This window comes from Sminthopsis crassicaudata, chromosome 1 (genome assembly GCF_048593235.1).
Source record: "Sminthopsis crassicaudata isolate SCR6 chromosome 1, ASM4859323v1, whole genome shotgun sequence".
Lineage (NCBI taxonomy): Eukaryota > Metazoa > Chordata > Mammalia > Dasyuromorphia > Dasyuridae > Sminthopsis > Sminthopsis crassicaudata.
In genome coordinates this window covers 55,807,184-55,827,641 of record NC_133617.1, presented here as the reverse complement: position 1 = coordinate 55,827,641, position 20,458 = coordinate 55,807,184, and the positions used below count along the sequence as shown (strand labels likewise).

At 42.9% G+C, this 20,458-nt stretch overlaps 1 protein-coding gene across 2 annotated transcripts in view; it reads left to right on the top strand.

Moving 5' to 3' along the window:
• Positions 1-20,458, top strand: part of APC2 (APC regulator of WNT signaling pathway 2) — a 49,242-nt gene that overhangs the window by 15,166 nt on the left and 13,618 nt on the right. For both annotated transcript variants that reach the window (XM_074304608.1, XM_074304619.1), the window contains exons 2-13: positions 2,637-2,801; positions 3,707-3,797; positions 6,249-6,468; positions 7,309-7,417; positions 8,416-8,529; positions 8,853-8,954; positions 11,222-11,320; positions 11,574-11,949; positions 12,262-12,357; positions 18,418-18,557; positions 19,232-19,309; positions 19,967-20,083. In XM_074304608.1, the coding sequence (XP_074160709.1) occupies positions 2,637-2,801; positions 3,707-3,797; positions 6,249-6,468; positions 7,309-7,417; positions 8,416-8,529; positions 8,853-8,954; positions 11,222-11,320; positions 11,574-11,949; positions 12,262-12,357; positions 18,418-18,557; positions 19,232-19,309; positions 19,967-20,083 (1,707 nt within the window). The remainder of the gene's footprint in view (positions 1-2,636; positions 2,802-3,706; positions 3,798-6,248; positions 6,469-7,308; positions 7,418-8,415; positions 8,530-8,852; positions 8,955-11,221; positions 11,321-11,573; positions 11,950-12,261; positions 12,358-18,417; positions 18,558-19,231; positions 19,310-19,966; positions 20,084-20,458) is intronic.

The following is a 20,458-nucleotide window of genomic DNA, read 5'->3' as shown; positions in this document are numbered from 1 at the left end:
GCATAGAGATGACAACTAAGTCCACCACAGCTGAAAAGATTACCATAGAAAGTGTAGAGAGAAAAGAACTCTCAAGACAGAGCTTTGGGCTATATCCATGGTCAGGAGGCAGATGCTGAACCAGCAAAGAGCTTGGGAAGGAGCTATCAGGCAGATAGGAAGATCCACTTAATTCAATCCCATCTTTTTACAGTTAAAGGCACTGAGCCCCAGGGAGATTGTGATGTGTCCCAAGTTAACACAGATAGTGTCAAAAGTGGGAGTTTAACAAGAAGCACTGTTATTTCTACTCCACCATTTTCCCTCTCAAGACAGTCAAGGCATAAGGACTCAGAGAGGAGATAATATCCAGGAGAGGAGGTTGATTCATAGTATTTTGTGTTGCAAAAAGGTCAAAAAGGTTGAGGATTGAGAAAAAGGCTGTTGGATTTGAAACCACTGATATCTTTGGAGAGAGCATTTTCACTTGAGAGGTGAGTTCTGAAGTCAGATTAGTTGAAGACAGACTTCTCTTCTTCCTGAGTCTTCTTTTCTCTAGTTCTTGTTTTTCCCAGTTTCCCCAGTTCTGTCAACTTATGCTCATACAATATAGACTCAAGGTCCTTCATCAATCTATTAGTCATTCAAGAAATATTTACATGAAATTATTTCTTGAATATTTTTCTTCTCTTGCACAATATTCCAACATCCATCAGTATTTGTCTTTACAGGATTTTTTTTTCCTGTTCTGTATAATGCTACCTAATGTTGGCCAATTTTTTTTTTACATATACAGAGTGTTAGGGGTTTTGGAATTTGTGGAAACAGATTTAGAGGATAAGCACTTACAAATAAATTATTTTATGTCTATAAACAAAAAGAAATATCTACTAAGCACCTATCATGTGCCAGGCACTGTGTGAAGTGCTGGAGAAACAAATACAAATAAAAACAAAGATAGTCCTATATTCAAGGAGTTTATAGTCTAATAAAAGAAGATAACACATGAAAAGAGAGCTGGAAAAGGGAGGAACGGAGAGCAAGTCGGAGATAGCAGGCAAGGGGGCATGATGAAAAAAGTCCAAAAGCAGTATAACTGGTGGGAAATTGGAAGAGGACTGTGCCAGTTAAATAGAAACTCTAACTCTATTATAGCCCTGCCCCTCTGGTCAGAGGCTGACCTCCTCTGGACATTCTAGATTACCAATGTGCTTCTCTTTCTCTGTAGTTCATAGAAGGGGGAGAAGGAAAGTGAATAATCACTTATATAGGACCTGTTTATATGTTTAAAGCTTTTTACAAATGTTTTCTTGATCCTTACCAAATCTTGTGAGGTAGGTGCTATTATTATTTCCATTTTACAATTGAGGAAAATGATTAAACATATTAAGTGACTTGCCATTGGGTCACACAGCTAGTAAGTATCTGAGGCCAAATTGGAATTCAAGTATTCCTGGCTCTAATCCCAGTGTTCTAACTAGAACTGGATACAGGATTGTAAATAGAATCTGACAAAACTGAATATAGAGAAACTAACACCGCCTTTTCCCCAAAAGCTTTTCTTAATGTATCCCAAGATCATATTAGGCTCTTTTGGGATGCTGCTCCATACCGCTGACTCCTATTGATTAAACGGACAGTCCATTAGAAACCCAGGATCTTTTTCAGGAAAAAAAGCTGTCTAATCATTTCCATCCCCTTCTGAACCTGTGAAGATGATTTTTTGGACCTAAGTATGCAGCACTTTACACTTGTCACGATAGAATGTCATCTCATTAGATTCAGCCCAAGGCTCTAGCCCTCGAAGATCGTTTTGGATTCTGATTCTGTCACAGTGTGTTAGCTATCCTCCTTAGCTTTGAGTCATCTGTAAATTGGATAAGCATGTCATGTTTGCCTTTATCACTGATGAAACTGTTAAACAGACACGCTGATCCCTCAGGCACTACTTTGCAGATCTGCTGCAACTTGACATTGAACCACAGATGACTAGATTTTGAGGCTGGCCATTCAACCAATTATGTATGACTCCATAAGCCGTATATTTCAATGTCTTCCGAATGAATATTATAAGATACTTTTTTTAGAAGCTTTGCTAAAATCAAGGTAAATGAAAACCTCAGAATATTCCTTTATCTCTTCATTTCATAATGCTGTCAAGAAGGGAAATGAGGTTAGTCTGGAATGACCTGTTCTTGAGGGACATCCTGCTGCCTCATTGGAATCACTGCTTCCCTTTTTAGATATTTGTCAACCATCTCTCTAACAATCCATCCCAGGGAGCTCCCAGGGGCCCAAGTGAAGCTCACTGGCTTGTAGTTTCCTTCCTTCTTTGGACACAAGGGCCACTCTGCTCTTCTCCTGAGGGACCTCTCTCCATGTCACACCTGTCACAGACAATGGGCAGCCATCACATCTGCTTGCTCTTTTCAGATCCAAGGATGTTACCCGTGTGGGCTCATGTTGGACACTTAGGTGTTCTCTTACTATTTCCTTACTTGTGTGGAGGGATTAATTGATGAAACTGGATGGGATCATATGCCATTCAGCTTTGATTTTTGATAGATGAGCAGTGACTACCTAGAACATCGGTGGGTAAAAGTTCCTGCTCACCCCCAAACTCGTTTTCAATCTGCATCTCCCTGGTTCTGTCCCAGGTGCTGGAGGAACTAAAGATGTCGGGTCCAGGCCCAACAGCTTCCTATGAGCAGCTGGTGAGGCAGGTGGAGGCCTTGAGCCGGGAGAACACTCACCTTCGGAGAGAACTCCAGGATAACTCCAGTCATTTGTCAAAGCTGGAGAATGAAACCTCTGACATGAAGGTACTGGCTAAGGGGCACAAAACCTAGGGGACTTTGGGGTGTGAGGTATGGGGTCACATAGGATTTGGAACCGGAGCTATGGTTCATCAAGATCCAGGGACACAGGAATATGGAACCCACAGGGGGAGCAGACCACAGGATGTAAGGGCTGTAGAGACAGATTAAGTTGAGTGGTGGGTGGTAGAAGAGCAAGACTAAGAACTGAGGGGGGAGATGAGGTGAGTCTGGGGGTGGAATGGTAAGGAAGCATAGGTTGCTATAAGATGCACTGAGGACAATTTTGGGAGCTGAGCAATGGGTACAAGATTGTAAATATAATCTGACAAAACTGAATATAGAGAAACTAACACCGCCTTTTCCCCAAAAGCTTTTCTTAATGTATCCCAAGATCATATTAGGCTCTTTGGGGCTGCTGCTCCATACCGCTGACTCCTATTGATTAAATGGACAGTCCATTAGAAACCCAGGCTCTTTTTCAGGAGAAAAAGCTGTCTAATCATTTCCATCCCCTTCTGAACCTGTGAAGATGATTTTTTGGACCTAAGTGTGCAGCACTTTACACTTGTCACGATAGAATGTCATCTCATTAGATTCAGCCCAAGGCTCTAGCCCTCGAAGATCCCCCCAAGTGGGGGGAAGATAATAAAATGGAATTCATTGCTATTGCCACCCTATGACACCCATCCTTATTCCAACTGCCACACTCACAGGCAGCTGTTTGGAAAGAACTGTCCCTTCCTTCCTCTCTGGACCTCAGCTTCTCCATCTGTAAAATATCCATAATCCTAGGTAGCAATCTTCCTTGCTCCCAGGACCTGTGGTAGGATAGGGGAGGTGGGAGGAGGAGTGAGTTCTCAATCTGAAAGCTAGAGCGGGGCTGAGCTGGGGTTTGCTTTCCTTCCTAGGAGGTGCTGAAGCACCTTCAAGGGAAGCTGGAGCAAGAAGCTCGAGCAATGGTGTCGTCTGGGCGGACTGAGTTGTTGGAGCAACTGAAAGGTAAGCCGGAGGGGGAGGGAGCCCTGGACTCCTCTTCTGGAGGAAAAAACTACAACAAAGACTCCAGTCTTTCAGGAGCATCCAGGCTAGCAGGAGACATCAGCCTGAGGCACTGGACCAATCTGGGAAATAGGTATAGTGTAGAAAACTCCAGGTTGGTTCTGAAAGACATGGGCCCTGACTTAATTCACCCACTCACTTACAGAAGACATTTCACTCTGTGGACCTCAGTTTCCCCATCTGTACAGTGAGGGTTTGGACCCAATTCTAAATCCTATGATTCTGTGACTATAGGTCTAATCTTGGGTGAAACAAGGAAAAGACAGGGTGATCAATTAATCAATCAACAAGCATCCATTAAGCACCTACTGCATTCTAAGCACTGAGATAGATGGTAGGCACACAAAGAACAAGGCAGTTCCTGCTCTCAAGAAGCTTACATTCTATTCACACACACATACAGAAGCAAATATAAAATATTCACAAGCCAAATACAACTCAATTTTTTTGGAGGGGAGAGGCACTAGCTGATGGAGTGGAGGGATTGGATTAAAGTCTCGTGTTTGCCCGTGTATGTGCCTGAGCTTTGAAGATGATGAGCTGGTGAGGACCTAAACTAGGGTGGTGACTATGGGAGTGGAGATAAAGAGACAAATACCAGAGATGCTGTGGAGGTGAAATAGAGACTGGAAACTGTTCCCGAACTAGGAATGTGGGAGAGTTAATGGTTGAGGAATATGCTGATAAATACTCATGAATTTGGGTGATAACTTGAAGGATGGTAATGTCTTCACAGAAATGTGTAAGTTAGAATGACGATTGGATGTAGGATCAGTTCTATTTCACACATGTTGAATTTGAGAAACATTTGCTTTAAAGTGTTTAATAGGCAGTTGGGGATGCTAGATTACAGCTCATGAGAGAGACTGTAACTGAAAATGTAGATCTGGGAGTTATCTGCATAAGGAAGATAATTAAACCCATTGGAGGTGGTGAAAAAGTGTAGAGAGAGAAGAGAAGAGGTCCTAGGAGAGATTTTGGAGTATACCCACAGTTAGCATGGATAATGATCCAATAAATGGGACTGAGGAGCAGTCAGACAGTAAGTAAGAAGTAGTAGGAAGAGAATCAAGGTGAGACAACAGTGTCAAGAAAACCGAGAGAAGAGAGAGTATTCAGAGGAAGGTGGTCAGCAATGTCAAGTGCTACCCAAGTAAAGGAAGAAGACTGGGGCACAAGTGTACAGAGATCCCAGAATCTATCCAAGTGGGAAAAGCTCAGCTATTCCAACAGGTATAACATGGGGGGTTTAGTTAATTCCATGACAGATGGCTGTGGATTTAGTAACTTTAGAGAGTACTTGTATTTAGGTTGGATAATAGATTTCAGCATATTGAGAAGTGAATGGTAACAAACCAACAAAAGACAATCCAACTAGGAAAAGTGAAGCTGTTGACTGGGGGGGGGGGGAATCCCTGTATCAAATATGTCTAGTAAAGGTCTGATGTCCCTAATAGTAGTAAATATATTAAACTAAGAGCCATTCCCTAATAGATACATGGTCAATCAATCAAAAGGGTTATTGAGTTTACTGTCAAGCATGATGCTAAGTGCTAAAAATACAACAGATCTCAAAAGAATTATAAACCTTTATAGCAAGGATAGAAAATACTATTCCAAATCATTAAAAAAATTACCAATCAAAAAAAAAAGAACGAAGTAAATAAAATCAGAGCATATGGAAACAATGAATGTAGACATCTTTTTCTAGGAATTTGGCTTTGAAAGGAAAGAGGATAGGATCATAACTTGAAGGACTGGTGTGATCTGTTGAAGGCTTTTTTTTTAAGGAGGGGACACTTGGATACTTCATATGTAGATAGTGAGAAGTAACTAGAGGATAGGAAGAGACTGAAGATATATTCATGTGAGTATTGGACAGAATTATGTGGGGTTGTTTTAATTTTTTTAATAATATTTTATTTCCCCCCAATTACACATAAAGACAATTTTTACTATTCATTGTTTTTTTTTTGTTCTAAGTTCCAAATTCTATCTTTCTCTCCCTTCCCCCCACCATAATAAGTAATCAGATATAGGTTATATATATGTATTCATATAAAAAATTTCTGAAAGAGGTGGTTTTAATCCCAGTCCTGTTCTTCATTAGTCATTTAAAATATCTGGGCTTCAGTTTCTTTGTTAAATCAAGGACTTTGGCTACATATATAAACTTTCTTCCAGCTTCCAGTCCTATGACATTTGTTGTCTGGTGCTGATAAGTGTTTTTCCTCTCGGGGCCTCTATCTTTCCATCTGTCCAATGGGGAGAATGCCCTTCTTCTCCCTACTCCCTAGGGTTTCAAGTAAGAAGTCATTACTTGGACTTTGGGTGAAGGGAAGCTCAGAGCCCCTGCTTATGGGCTATCCTGGCCTCCTTCTCCCCTCTCAGCCCTGCAGATGGATATCACCAACCTGTACAACCTCAAGTTTCAGCCACCAGCTCTTGCTGCAGAGCCTGGCAGCAGGAGTCGGAGCCGGAGCCCGGAGGGCAGCCCCCTGCACTGTGCTGCCCCTGCAGCCACAGCCCAAGGGCTGCCCAAGAAAAGAGAAGAATTGGGAGAATTGAGCAGGGCTACCGTCCGCCTGCTGGAGGAACTAGACAAAGAAAGGTAAGAGGGAGCAAAGAAAGGTAATGAGGCCCCTCAAGAGTCTTGACCAATATTGACAACCTTGGAATAAGGAGACCTGGAGTCAAGTCCTGGTCCTACCCCTAACTTAAGCAAATCTTTTCTTTCTGAGCCTCTTTGTTGTGTGACCATGGACAGGGGCCTCAGGCTCTCCATTCAAACCATGTGAGTGGGCAGCAGGAATATTGTCCCTCTAAATGTTGTCATGGGCAGGGTCCAGGGCTCTGGGAACATGCTGGAAGTTTTAAGGAGAAAGAAATAATTCAAGTTAATGCTTTTTCCCCTGGTCTTAAAGGCTGAGAATGAGTCAAGAACCTTTCTGGAGTTTGTAGAACCTTTATATCAACAGAGAATAGCACAGCAACCATTTTTCATTTTAATTTTAGTCCCATCTTCCCACCTCAGTATATGACTTCATTTGCATTGTGAATTATTTCTTATCTCCTTACCTCATTTCTCTTCTGTCATGAGTTTTCTGCCAACTTAATTCAGCTCAAACAGCATCATTTTTATGTATGCCTTGTGGTGCCCAAAAAATGGTGTTGGGGAATATATTGAAACAAGGCAGAATCTCAGATCTTGGGCATAGTACAGGAGCTCAAATCTTTACTAGCCATGTGACTTTCTCCTCCTTGGGCCTCAGTTTCTCTATCTGCTAAATTAAATTAGTGACCGTTGTCTAAAACTCACTTCCAGGTTTGTTGAAAGGAAAATCCTTTGCAAATCATGATAGTGATAAAGAAGAGATTTTTACTGGGGTTTTGGTGAAAGAGGGAACTTTGGTGGCACCCCCTTAACTATGTTCTCTCCAACTCCCAACAGGTGCTTCCTGCTAGCAGAGATTGAGAAGGAGGAACAAGAGAAACTCTGGTATTATGGGCAGCTCCAGGGCTTGTCCCAGAGGCTGGATGAGCTGCCTCAGTCAGAAACGGTGAGGAGGAATGGATCCAAGGGTTTGAATCCTACATCTAGGGAGTTGGGGGGTGTGGAGACTTGTGTAGCCTCGGACTGTTCACTTGTTATCTCTGAGAGGGAGGAGGAAATCTCTCCCAGCCCTAATGCACTCTTCTCCCCTCTCCAGTTGTTTGTTTGTTTGGGTTTTTTTTTGGCAGTCTTAATTCTATTTTATTTTATTTTTCAGTTTTGAATTTCCCTTTCCCTCTCTCCCATCAAGAAAGCAAGAAAATCAAAACCCCTTACAAACATGTAGAGTCATGCAAAATAAATTCTCATGCTATCCATGTCAAAAAATAATAATAATAAAAAGAAGAAAATATGTTTCAAAATGCTGTGGTTCCATTAACTCTGTATCTGGAGGTGGATCACATGTTTCATCATGCAACCTTTCAAGCTGTGGTTGATAATAATGTTGATTAGCTATTGAATGTCACAATTAATTATCTTTAGTATATCACTGTTGCTATATAAATTGTTCTTCTGATTCTGATCACTTCACTCTGCATCAGTTCCTATAAGTCTTCCTAGGTTTCTCTGAAAATAATCCCCATCATTTCTTTTTTTCATTTTTTTATTATTAAAACTTTATTTTCAAAACATACACAGATGATCTTTCAGCATTGACCCTTGCATAGTCTTATGTTTCAAGTTCTCCCCCTTCCCCCCACCCTCTCCCCTAGATGGCAAGCAATCCAATCTATGTTATACACATTAAAATATATGTTAAATCCAATACCTTGATCATTTCTTACAGCACCACAGTATCCCATCACATTCACATGTCTTAATTTGTTGATGGGCATCCCCTCAATTTTCATTTATTTGCTGTTACAAAAAGAGCTGCTAAGTATTTTACACAATAGGTCCCTTCCCTCTTTATTTGACCTCTTTGGACAAAAGTGCGTTAAAGAACTCCTTTTCCCACGCATCTGCGGCATTTGTCATTTTCCTTTTTTGTTATATCCCTTCCAGTTTTCCATGCAGACAGACCTGATCCGGCAGCAGCTGGAGTTTGAAGCTCAGCACATCCGAGCGCTGATGGAAGAGCGATTTGGAACCTCGGACGAGATGGTGCAGAGAGCTCAGGTGGGGCCCGGGGACCTGACCCTAGAAAGACCTCCCTCCACACTTATAAGCCCCCGTATTGCCAGGGAGAGCTTTGTGCTGGGGACTGAAGGTAGGGGAGGGCCAGACGTGAGCAGAGGGCACGGCTGAGGACTGGGGCTGGGCTGAAGCAGCCGTGGAGCCAGGGCCTGGGGGAGCAGAGGCAAAAGCGGCACTGAGGGCACTTGGGAGGATTCAGTGCCTAAGGTCGGAGTCTTGGACTGGGCGTGTGGCCAGGGGGCGGAGCCCGGGTTGGGGGTCGGGGGGCTTGAAGACGGACCCTAGCTCAACGTTTTACTTTGTAGATCCGAGCCTCTCGCCTGGAGCAGATTGAGAAGGAGCTTGCGGAAGCCCAGGCTCAAACCCAGACCCGGGAACGGGCGCAGCAGCCACAGCCAGAGCACCAGGTACTGAGGGGTGACGTCCGAGCTCAGGAGACCCTAACGCACCTCCCCGCGCCAGTCTGGTCGTCAGTGTGTCTGGCTGCTCCTGGTTCGAGGAGGGTGGAGCGGGGGTAATGAGAAGTAGCCCGGGCCCCAGAAGTCAACTCCCACCTTCCCTACAGGACAAGCCAGACTATCGGGGAGGCGCAAATGGATAAGGTTTAATGGTGGAATTGTTGGCATCGTGGGGGCAGGGAGAAGAGGGGACACTCTTTGGGGCAGGGAGCTAGGACCTCAGGTATGTGTCTCCACATGTAGAGATGCAATGCAATTTGATAAACACGTTTAAGTGCCTACTGTATACCAGGCACTGATCTAGGCACAAGGGCAAACATGAAACAGCCTTTGTCCCACGGGGAGTTTACACTTTCCTGGGGAAAAACACCATGAACTGAACGTGTAAGTAAATATGAAATAATACAAAATCGTTTTTGAGAAGCCATAATAACCGGGGAAATCAGGAAAAGAAAGCCTGGGGAACATGTCACTTTAAAGGGGCTGAGGTTCCAGGAGACAGAACCCCAAAGGAGAGCTTTCAGGCCTTGGGGGACAACCTGTGCAAAGGCACACAGGAGGGAGGTGGGATGGACAGGGAGCTGGGAGTGGGTGACTTTGACTACAGTGGTTATTGAGGGGGAGTCATGGGAAATAAGCCTATAAATATAGTTTGAAACCAGATTGCAACGGGCTTTAAATGCCAAACGGAAATTTATAGATTCTGCTCGAGGTTACAGGAAACCACTGAAGTTTCTTAAACAGGGGAATGACAGGGTCTGATGTGTGCTTCTGCAGGGGTGCATGGCACCAGCTAGGTGATGAGAGCCAGTTGTTAAATATTCATTTATACCTCTAAAATCAGCAGTCCTTCCAATCAGGGCTTGATTGTTTTGTTGATTGTCTAGACTTTAAAAAGTGTTAATAATTAAATCACTAAACTTAAAATTCTCTCTGTGGGTACATTTTTTCCCCTTCTGCTGGAGAGCCAATTTATTTTCAAAACATTTATCAGCACATCCCTAGCTTTATGGATACAGTTTGGGCCCCTTATGGTAGCTCAGATCTCTAATTCCTGCTTATATGGGGAGGTTGAGGCTGGTGCATCACTTGAACTTGGGAGTTCTGAGTGGCAGTAGGCACTAAAGACTAATATACGGTGTCTGTCCTACTTACATCAATATATGGAAAGCCCCATGAGCACAGAAGTGGGAGGGATAAACCTAATTAGGTCCAAGACAGGGCAGGGCAAAGCTTCCTTACCCATCACCAACAGGACTGGGCCCGTGACTGGCCACTGTACTTCTAGCCTAGACAAGATAGAGACAATTTAGATACAGATGTGTTATGTATGTGTGTGTGTGTGTGTGTGTGTGTGTGTATTGTTATTGAGTTATTTTAAGTTGTGTCCGACTCTTCATGATTCCTTGTGGGCTTTTCTTAGCAAAGAAGTTGGAGTAGTTTGCCATTTCCTTCTCCTGTTCATTTTACAGATAAGGAAACTGAGGAAAACTGGGTGAAGTGACTTGCTTGGGGACATACAGCCTAGTTAAATGTCTAAGGCTGAATTGGGATTCAGTGAGATGACCAGCCGAGCCCTCACACTCCTGCTCAACCCAGGCCTTCTTTGGCCCAGTTTTGACAGCCCGTTGAGTGTGAGAGCTAAAGGAGAGTCAAGAGTTTAAAATGATTCATAGGTTGTAAATCTGGGAAACCAGAGGGATGCTGGTCCCTTAACAGAAACAAGGAAGCTAAGAGGGGGCTGGTCTTGTTTGTTGAAAGGAGATAACGAATTCTCTTCTGGACAAAATAAGTTTCAGTTGCCAAGGGGACATAGAGCTAGAGATAAACATTGGATATTTAGTTGATGATCCAGGTCTGGAGGTCAGTAGAGAGATGAGGGCTGGGTAGATTTTAGATCTGTGTAGAAGTGATAACTGATCCCATGGGATCTGGTGTGATGAGAGAGAAAGAGAGAGACAGAAGAGAGAGAGACCGACCCACAGACAGAGAAATGGAGAGGAGAGAGAGGGAAAGCGGAGAGACAGAGAGAGAGAGAGAGACAAAGAGAGACAAAGAGACAGAGAGACAGACAGATGGGAGGGGGGAAGGAGGGGAGACAGAGAGAGAAAGAGACAGAGACAGAGACAGGGAAGCGAAGATGGCCCTGGAAGGATCCCATGGTATATCCATGTCAGAGGGCAGTACATGAAACCTAAATCCCCTTCTTCCCTCAGGCTCTCCTAGGGATAAAGCCAACAGGAGCAGAGGGGGATGGGGAGCCAGAAGCCCCTACTCACCCAGATGATGGGACCAGCCAACTCAGCAACAGCAAGGTAAGTCATGACAAGCCAACCCACCCCCCCAAAACTGGGCCAAAGAAGGCCTGGGTTGAGCAGGAGTGTGAGGGCTCGGCTGGTCTGGGTTCGGTGCAGCTGGGGATGATTCCAAGAGGAATTCTCCCAAGGAGGGACAGGGGGTGGACGGATTCTCAGGGTGTCTAGGTGGACTGGGAAGCAAGGCCATGGGATCTGGGGGGCCTGAGAACGGGAGTCCTCCTCTGAGACTGAGCCTGCTGGTGGCCCCCAGGTGGAGGTGGTGTTCTGGTTGCTGTCCATGCTGGCCACGAGGGACAAGGAGGACATGGCCCGCACCCTGCTGGCCATGTCAAGCTCCCAGGAGAGCTGTGTGGCCATGCGCCGCTCGGGCTGCCTGCCGCTCCTGCTGCAGATCCTTCATGACGCTGACCGAGAGGCCGGCCCCGCCGAGGGGGCCAAGGATGCACGGATGCGGGCCAACGCGGCTCTCCACAACATCATCTTCTCCCAGCCCGACGAGGGCCAGGCCAAGAAGGAGATGCGCGTGCTGCATGTGCTGGAGCAGATCCGCTCCTACTGTGAGACCTGCTGGGACTGGCTTCGGATGCAGGGCCAAGATGGAGGCCAGGGCCCTGAGGGGGGCGCTGGTGAGTGAGCAGAGGATGGGAAGACAGCTAGAATGTGGAGGGCCTAGAAGGGGGGTACCTGCTGGAAAGAGCCATGAGAGCTGGGGTCCTGCCTTACAGGGTGACCAGGGGCGAGAGCCTCAGTTGTATCATCTATAAAATGGGGATAATAACTCTTGCCCCATCCTCCTCACAGGATCACTGAGAAAGCATTTGTGCTTTGAAAATGTCAAAAATTATAATTACCATTGACTTGTATGTCTCTAGGACTCAGTTTCCACACCTGCTTCTGAGCCGTGGGTGACCTTCTCCTTCCTCCTTCCCTCCTCTCAGGGCCCGTACCTATTGAGCCACAGATTTGCCAGGCCACATGTGCAGTGATGAAACTCTCTTTTGATGAGGAATACCGCCGAGCCATGAATGAACTTGGTAGGTGTAGAGGGAAGAGGAGAGGAAGGGAGGGAGGGAGGGAGGGAAGGAGGGAGGGAGGGAGGGACAATAGCAGGTTCACTGCTGGGTGCTGGGAGATCTGTCAGCTGTTCTTTGGGAAAGGCCTTGCTACATGCTTGATGCAGGGGAGGGACTGGGGGAAGGGAAGTCTTGGGAAAGGAGTGGGCTCCTCTTCTTGGATTGGCAGATGACACCCACCCTCCTCTACACTCACACAGAAGAATCTCCTAAAGTGCTAGGAGAAATTTGAAGAGGGAGAGATCATTTTCATCTGTGTGGTGGAGGAAGTGGGTTCGGCAGAACCCTAACTGGGGAAGGGTGGAAGGGGCTGTGTCCCAAGGTGCCACATTTGGAGGGCACTGACATTAATCTGCTAGCCAAGCAGAAATAACACAGATTAGCATCAGTCAATCAATAAGTACTTATTAGGCCCTTGTTTATGAGCCTGACATTGTATGAGGCGATGGGGATACCAATACAAAGAATGAAATAATCCCTACTCACAGAGAGAGACAAAAATTAACAGACATTGATATATACACATATATAGTATGTTGTTCAGTCTGTGGAGGTAGAGATTATATATAAATGGACAGATATGCACATATATCTATATCTATCTATCTATATATAAATAATAAATATAAAGTTAATAAAATACAAATAGATACAATGCCATTAAACATAAAGTAATTTGGGAGGAAGGGAGGATGCTAGCTGTTGGTAGAAGGAGCAAGAAAAGGTTTCCTGCAGAAGATGCAGAAGATGGTACTTGGAGGGCAGCTAGGTGGCGCAGTGGATAAAGTACCAGCCCTGAAGTCAGGGAGACCTGAGTTCAAATCTGATCTCAGACACTTAATACCTGGCTGTGTGACCCTGGGCAAGTCATTTAACCCTCAATGCCTCAGGAAAAAAAAAAGAAGAAGAAGAAGGTATTCTGGCTTCTGAGAAAGGATTTAACAAGGCAGAGGTAAGGAGAGAATATATTCCAGGCATGAGGGGTTTTAAAAGCTGAAAAGGCATTTATAGTTAATATTTAAGATGTAATAAAAAGACAGCTAGATGGCCCAGTGGGCAGAGCAACTCAGGAAGACCTGAATTCAAATCCAGCCTCATGATTTAACACTCATTAGCTGTGTGACCATGGACAAGTCACTTAACCCCAATTGCCTCCACCCCCCCCCCCCAAAAAAAATACAATAGGAAGCCACTGGAGTTGACTGAATAGGGATCAGGAATGTCCTAAGAGACTCAAAGCAAGACCGAGGAGGAGATTGTGACAAAAATCAGGGCAATAGGTGATTATATGACTCTGGGCATGTCACTTAAATGCCTGTCTGCTCAGTTTGTTCATCTATAAAAAGTGGAAAACCTTCTGAGGTTGTGAACAAGGGGGCTATGCAAAGAGGGATAAGATCTGGATGTGAGAGGTATTGTGGAGGTGGAAATGGAAAGACTTGGGAGAGGGAGGAGGCAAGGAGAAAGATGAAACTATGAATATGGAAAGACTAAAGATGACGATACCTTTGACCGAAACAAGGAAACAAAAAAGGAGAAATAGAAGAAATTCATTTTGGAACATGCTAAGTTAGAGATGTCTCATGTCTATTCAGTACTAGGCAATTGGCGGTGCACAAATGAAGCTTGGATCAGAGACAAGTACACATGCATGTGCACATCTATACGTGTGTTGTACAGGTGACACCTTTATAAGTGTATCTATGTGTACAGAAAGCGGTTTGGCACAGGGGAGACAGCACTGGGCTTGGAAAAGCTGAGTTCGAACCTAGCCTCAGACACTTCCTAGCTGTGTGACTTTGGGCAAGTCACTTAATGCTCAGTTTTCTCATCTGTAAAATGTGGATAATAATAACACTTACTTCCCAGGAGTGTTATGAGGATCAATTAAAATAATAATTATAAAACATTTAGCATTTCGCCTGATACTTAGTAAGTGCCATATAAATGTTAGTTATTATTAGCTATTATATGCATATATATGTATATATGAATGTTTCTATAAATATATATATGTATGTATATGGCATTTGCATTGAGATGATAGTTAAATTATGGAACTTAATGAGATTACTGAGACAGAGGATGGAGAACTGAGGTTCTCAGCCTCTGTTGTATTCTGGATCCCTTTGGCAGTGAATCTGGTAAATCCATGGACCCTTTTCAGAATTATGGTTTTTTTGTGGGGAGTTTTTTCTATTTTTTTCTCAATAGTATTTTATTTTCCCCCAATACATGTAAAGATAGTTTTCAACATTCATTTTTGTAAGATGTTGTATTCCAAACTTTTTCTCCCTCCTTGCCTTACCTCCCCCCTCCCCAAGACAGAAAGCAATCTGATATGTTATATATATTATATATATATATATTTATGCACAATTCTTTTAATTTTAATTTCTCTATTTGTCATGTTTTACAAGAAAAATCAGACAAACAAGAAAAAAAACACAAGAAAGAAACAAACAACAGAAAAGGTGAAAATACTATACATCAATCCACATTCATTCTCTATGATTCTCTCTGGAGATGAATGACAATTTTTATCCCAAGTCTATTGGAATTGTCCTATATTGCCAGAACCATGTTTTTAAATGAATGGAGTAAAAAATACAGAGGAATAGAAAGGAAGCCAATTATATTAAAATAGTTATTTTTTTTAAGTTCCTGGACCCCAGTTTAAGAACCTCTGGATTAGAGGGAGAAGTGAAGGTCATAAAAACTAAACTCATTTTCTTCCCCCCCAAGCTTTCTTCTCTTCCCAACTTCCCTATTACTATTGAGTATACCACCACCTTCTCAGGGATCCATTCTCCCAAACCAGGTATCATCCTCAACTCCTTATGCAATTTGTTGCCAACTTCTGATAATTTTACTTTGATGACATCTCTCATATATGTCCCCTTCTCTTTTCTGATACCATAACTGTTCTGGGGCAGGCACTTGTTGCCCATTGTGGTAGCCTACTGGTGGGCCTACCTGCCTCAAGGTCTCCTCACTCCAGGACATCCTGTACCAAGTTAACAAAGTGAGTTTTTTGAGTATGTCACCCCCTTACTCAAACAACTTTGGTGGCTCCCTGTCACTCTCAAGTTTAAATATAAAATACTCTGATGTTCAAAGTCTTTTATAACCTAACCCCCACCTACCTTTCCAAAATTCTTTCACTTTATGTCCCCATCCCTCACGTCCTCTTTGACACGCCAACACTGGCCCCTTTTTTATTCCTTAGAAAAATATACTCCATCTCTCAACTCCAGGCAATTTAACTGTCCATTCCCCCAAAATGTCTTTCTCATCTTTGCCTCCTGCTTTCCCTGACTTCCTTTAGTTTTCAGTTTAAATCCCACATTCTGTTGTTGTTAAGTCATTTTACAGTCATGGTCTGACTCCCCATGACACCATTCTGGATTTTTTTTTGGTGGCAAATACACTGGAGTGCTTTGCCATTTACTGTTCCAGCTCATTTTACAGATGAGGAAACTGAGGCAAACAGGGTTAAATGACTTGCCAGTAATGCTTTCCCTCCACTGATTCTCTAGAATTTATTCTGTGTAGTTTGCATATAGTCATTTATGTGGCAGCTCCCCTACTATAATTTAATTATTAATATAATTAATATATAATAATTAATAATTATTATTAATAATTAAATATATAATATAATCTCCCTGGCAGCAGGGACTTTTACCTTTTTTCTATCTGAAGCACTTAGAATAGTGTCTGGCACATAATAAGCATCTGGAAAATATTCATTGACTGAATGACCAGGACAGAGCTTTGATCCCTTCAGTTAAGGGGCATGGTGTGAATGCTGAGCTAGCAAAGGAGCTTGAAGAGAAGTTACCTGGGTAAGAGGAGACAGGTGGTCAATAGTGTCACAAGCAGGAGGATGAGGCCTGAGAAAAGGAGACAATGGAGAAATCGTTAAAAGTTTGGAGAAATGTAAATAAAAAGTTATAATTAAAAAAAAAAAAAGGTTTGGAGAAAACAGTTTCAGTCAATCAAATGATGAAGTCAGCATCCAGACTGAGGGCAAAGGGCTGAGGAGTGAGAGGAAAGGAATGTAGCAAGTGTAAACGGTTTTCTTAAGGACTTTGGCCAAGAATGGGAGGAAAGGCATAGGAAGATAGTTTTCAACATGAAGTGAAGGGTTTTTTGGATTTTGTTTTGTCTTAAATAATAGCTTTTTATTTTACAAATACATACAAAGATAGTTTTCAACATTCACCTTGACAAAGCCTTGTGTTCCATATTTTTCTCTGTCCCTTCTCCCTTCCCCAAGACAGCAAGTTATCCAATATATGTTAAATATGTACAGTTCTTCTATACCTATTTCTACATTCATCATGCTGCACAAGAAAAATCAGATCAAAAAGGAAAAAAGAGGAAAAAAACAACAACAAAAAAGATGAAAAAAAAATGTTGTGATTCACATTCAGTCCCCATGGTTTTCTTTCTGGATGCAGATGATTTACTCTGTCACAAATCTATTGCAATTGGTTTGAATCACTCCTTGTTGAAAACAGCCAAGTTCATCACACTTGTACATCACATAATCTTGTTCTTGCTGTGTACAATGACCTCCTGGTCCTGCTCATTTCACTCACTATCACTTCATGTAAATCTCTCAGACTTTTCTGAAATCATCCTGCTGATCATTTCTTATAGAAAATTATACTCTATCGCATTTATATACCATAACTTGTTCAGTCATTCCCCAACTAATGAGCATCCATTCAGTTTCCAGTTCCTTGCCAAAGTGAAGGTTTTTTAAAGATGAGGGAGGTTTGGATATGTGTGAAAGCAGTAAGGAAAGAAGCATTTGATAGGGAAAAGTTGAAAATTAGACATTTGGGGGAAATGATTGAGGGGACAGTCTGATGGAGAAGAGGGGAAGGAGCAAGTACATTCCTGGAAACTTTGGTAAAAGGTACACACTTGGGAAAAGGAGGAGAGTGTGGGGGAAAGGGAGCTCAGGTCAAATGGCCTCAGTTTTTTTCAGGAAAGTCAAAGTAAGATCTTCAAATTCTATGTCTCAAAATGGAAAATATTATCTACATCCAGATACTCCATATAAAGAAATAGGGAGTCGAAATGCAGATCGAAGCATACTATTTCCACTTTGTTTTTTCTTTCTCATGGTTTTTCCCTTTTGTTCTGATTCTTCTTTTACACTAATGTGGATTATGACTAATGTGGCTAAGGTGGAAATATATTTAATATGATTGTACATGTCTAACCTATATCGGATTGATTTCAGTCTTGGGGAAGGGTGAGGGGAGGGAGAAAAAATAGAAATCAAAATCTTACAAAAATAAATGTCAAAAATAAACAATTTCTTAAAAATAATAAAATGACAAAGTAAGGTCTTCAGCTGGAGTAGAGGTGGGGAAGAGGTGGAGAAGGGTTGAAAACCTGTAAAATATAGGTAGGAGATCAATAACCTGCCTCAGCTTTGGACTGATAAAAAAATGTAGGGTTAGGAGCCAGGATGGGTTTCCCTTGAGACAAGACAATGGTAAGAAAAAGTAATTCAGGCTGGGCCAGGCATTCGATGGTGATAGAAGGAGAAACAGATGGGGTAGTCACCTCCACATCCGGGGACAGTGACCAAAGTTAGATTATGGCAAAAAGCCTGAATAGTTCAGTAGAAACAGGAAAGTTTCAAGTCCTAAATATTGTTAACTCGCTGTATGATCTTGGGAAAATTGCTTAAACTGAATCTGTTTCCTGATTTGTAAACATGAGGATAATAATACTGACCCATAGAAGGTACTTAATAAGTGGTTATTGATTGATTTTCTGGAACCGCACTTTGACATGGAGATGACTCTGGACTCTCAGAGGCTGTCATTAGAGTTCAATATATTTGTGCAAGTTCCCATCCAAAATAGTGCTGAGAAAAGCATTCTGTAGATGGCAGCCCTCTATTGTCATGGGACCTACTGTTATCCTCAGTGAGGAAAACTCCCACTGAGATTGTGAAGCTTCAGATGGGGCTGTGATGCTCTCATCTTGCAGGTGGGCTGCAGGCTGTAGCAGAGTTACTGCAGGTAGATTATGAGATGCATAAGATGACCAATGACCCTCTGAATTTGGCCCTACGGCGCTACGCGGGCATGGCCCTCACCAATCTCACCTTTGGTGACGTCGTTAACAAGGTGAGTATGTGTGTGCCCCCCAGTCCCCAGCCCAGGAGAGTTTGATGTTGCCATTCCTTCTACCCCTACCAAAGGGGCTATCCTCTTGGGACTTCCTCCAGGAACCACAGGATGGCTTAGCTCTTGTCCTAAAAAGTCAACCCAGCCATGCAACTTCGGGCAAGTCTGTGTCAACTCCAATATTCCACATACTGTGTTAATACAGTAACCTGTAAGCTCCCTGAGGGCAGGGACTTAAAATTTTTTTTATTTTGGTCTTTTTAATCCCAGCACCTAATAGTGCTTAGAATTTATTAGACTCACTGCTTGTGAACTGACTTTGTTGTTGAATTATATCATTCTTTCCACCTCTGAAGGCAGCCATTGCTGTATAGTCTAGAGTTTGGGGTACCTTTTCATGTCCCCTTTTCCCTATAATCTGAATTAATTCCAAACTATCTAACCTCTATTTTATGGAGGACAAAACTAAAACTCCCTGATGGGGAGGTCACATAGAGGTCAATGACAGAGCCAGGTACTCCTCCTGGGGATTGGGGATCAAGGGGACCCTACTCTTGAGGATGAATTAAAATCCCTGGGATATGGCCAAGCTAATAGCAGAAAAGGCTTTGAGATTGGACCTTCCCTTGATGTCTAAGTCATCCACTGAAACATCCTTTCCCTTTCATTGACAGGCCACACTGTGTGCCCGGCGGGGCTGTATGCAGGCCATTGTGGCCCAGTTGGCTTCAGACAGTGAGGAGCTCCACCAGGTAAGTTGGTTAAACTCTGAGATGGAGAGCATGGGATGGGCTCAGAGCCGGGACCCAAAAGAGGGCAGTGGGCGTCTGTGGCTATCATGGGATGGGACTGGATGGTGTGTAGTCAGTCACCAAGAAGGGCTTTAGCCCAGTTCTAGGCCCTGTTCCTGTTCTTAGAACTCCTTTTTGGCCATGTTTCTGGTTCCCTATGCTCCAGTTTGTCAATGTTCTTTAGACAGGATACCCAGAACTGAACATAATATTGTAAACTTTTATCATGGCATTAGCTATAAAATCTCACTTATTCTGGACACTATTCTTCTGCTTGCATTAACTTTTTTTTTTTTTACTGCCAATTCATACTGTTCACTTGTGTTGTTTGTTAGTCCACTTAAATTCCCAAATCTTCTTTTAAGTAAAGTATTTTAATTTGGGAATTGTCAAAAACAAATATTTTAATATGTAAACAAGAATAAAAATAAATTCAAATTTTCAAATTTTATTCTTTGTAGTTTTTTTCCAAAAGTATGGGCCCTAGGTCTTTAAAATAAATTAGCTACATCCCTTTCATCCTGTTTTTGTATCCTTTATGTTTTTCCTTTAACATATAAGCCTAGGACTTTACTTTTCCCTTTTGAACATTCATCCTTCTCTATTCCTCACCTCCAGGTGGTGTCCAGCATCCTTCGAAACCTGTCCTGGAGGGCAGATATCAACAGCAAGAAGGTCCTACGGGAAGTGGGCAGTATGACCGGGCTCATGCAATGTGCCCTTCGAGCTACCAAGGTAAGCCTCATATCAGCTAGGTGGTACAGTGGAGAGAGCACTGAGCTTAGAGTCAGGAAAATCTGAGTTTAAATTCAGCCCCAGATACTTACTTTGTGACACTGGGCAAGTCGATTAATTTCTGTTTGCCTCAGTTTCTTCAACTATAAAATGGGACCAAACTTGTTGGGTTGTCAGAGGATCAGATGAGATTGTATTTATAAAGCACATAGCACAATGCCCAGCATGCTTAAGAGATATATAAATGCTAATTTCCAAGGTGACTTATCTGACATGATTTAGCTGCTGTCCCCATCTCTAAGCTTCAAGGGATCGCGCGCACACACACACACACACACACACACACACACACACACACACACACACACCAGTAGC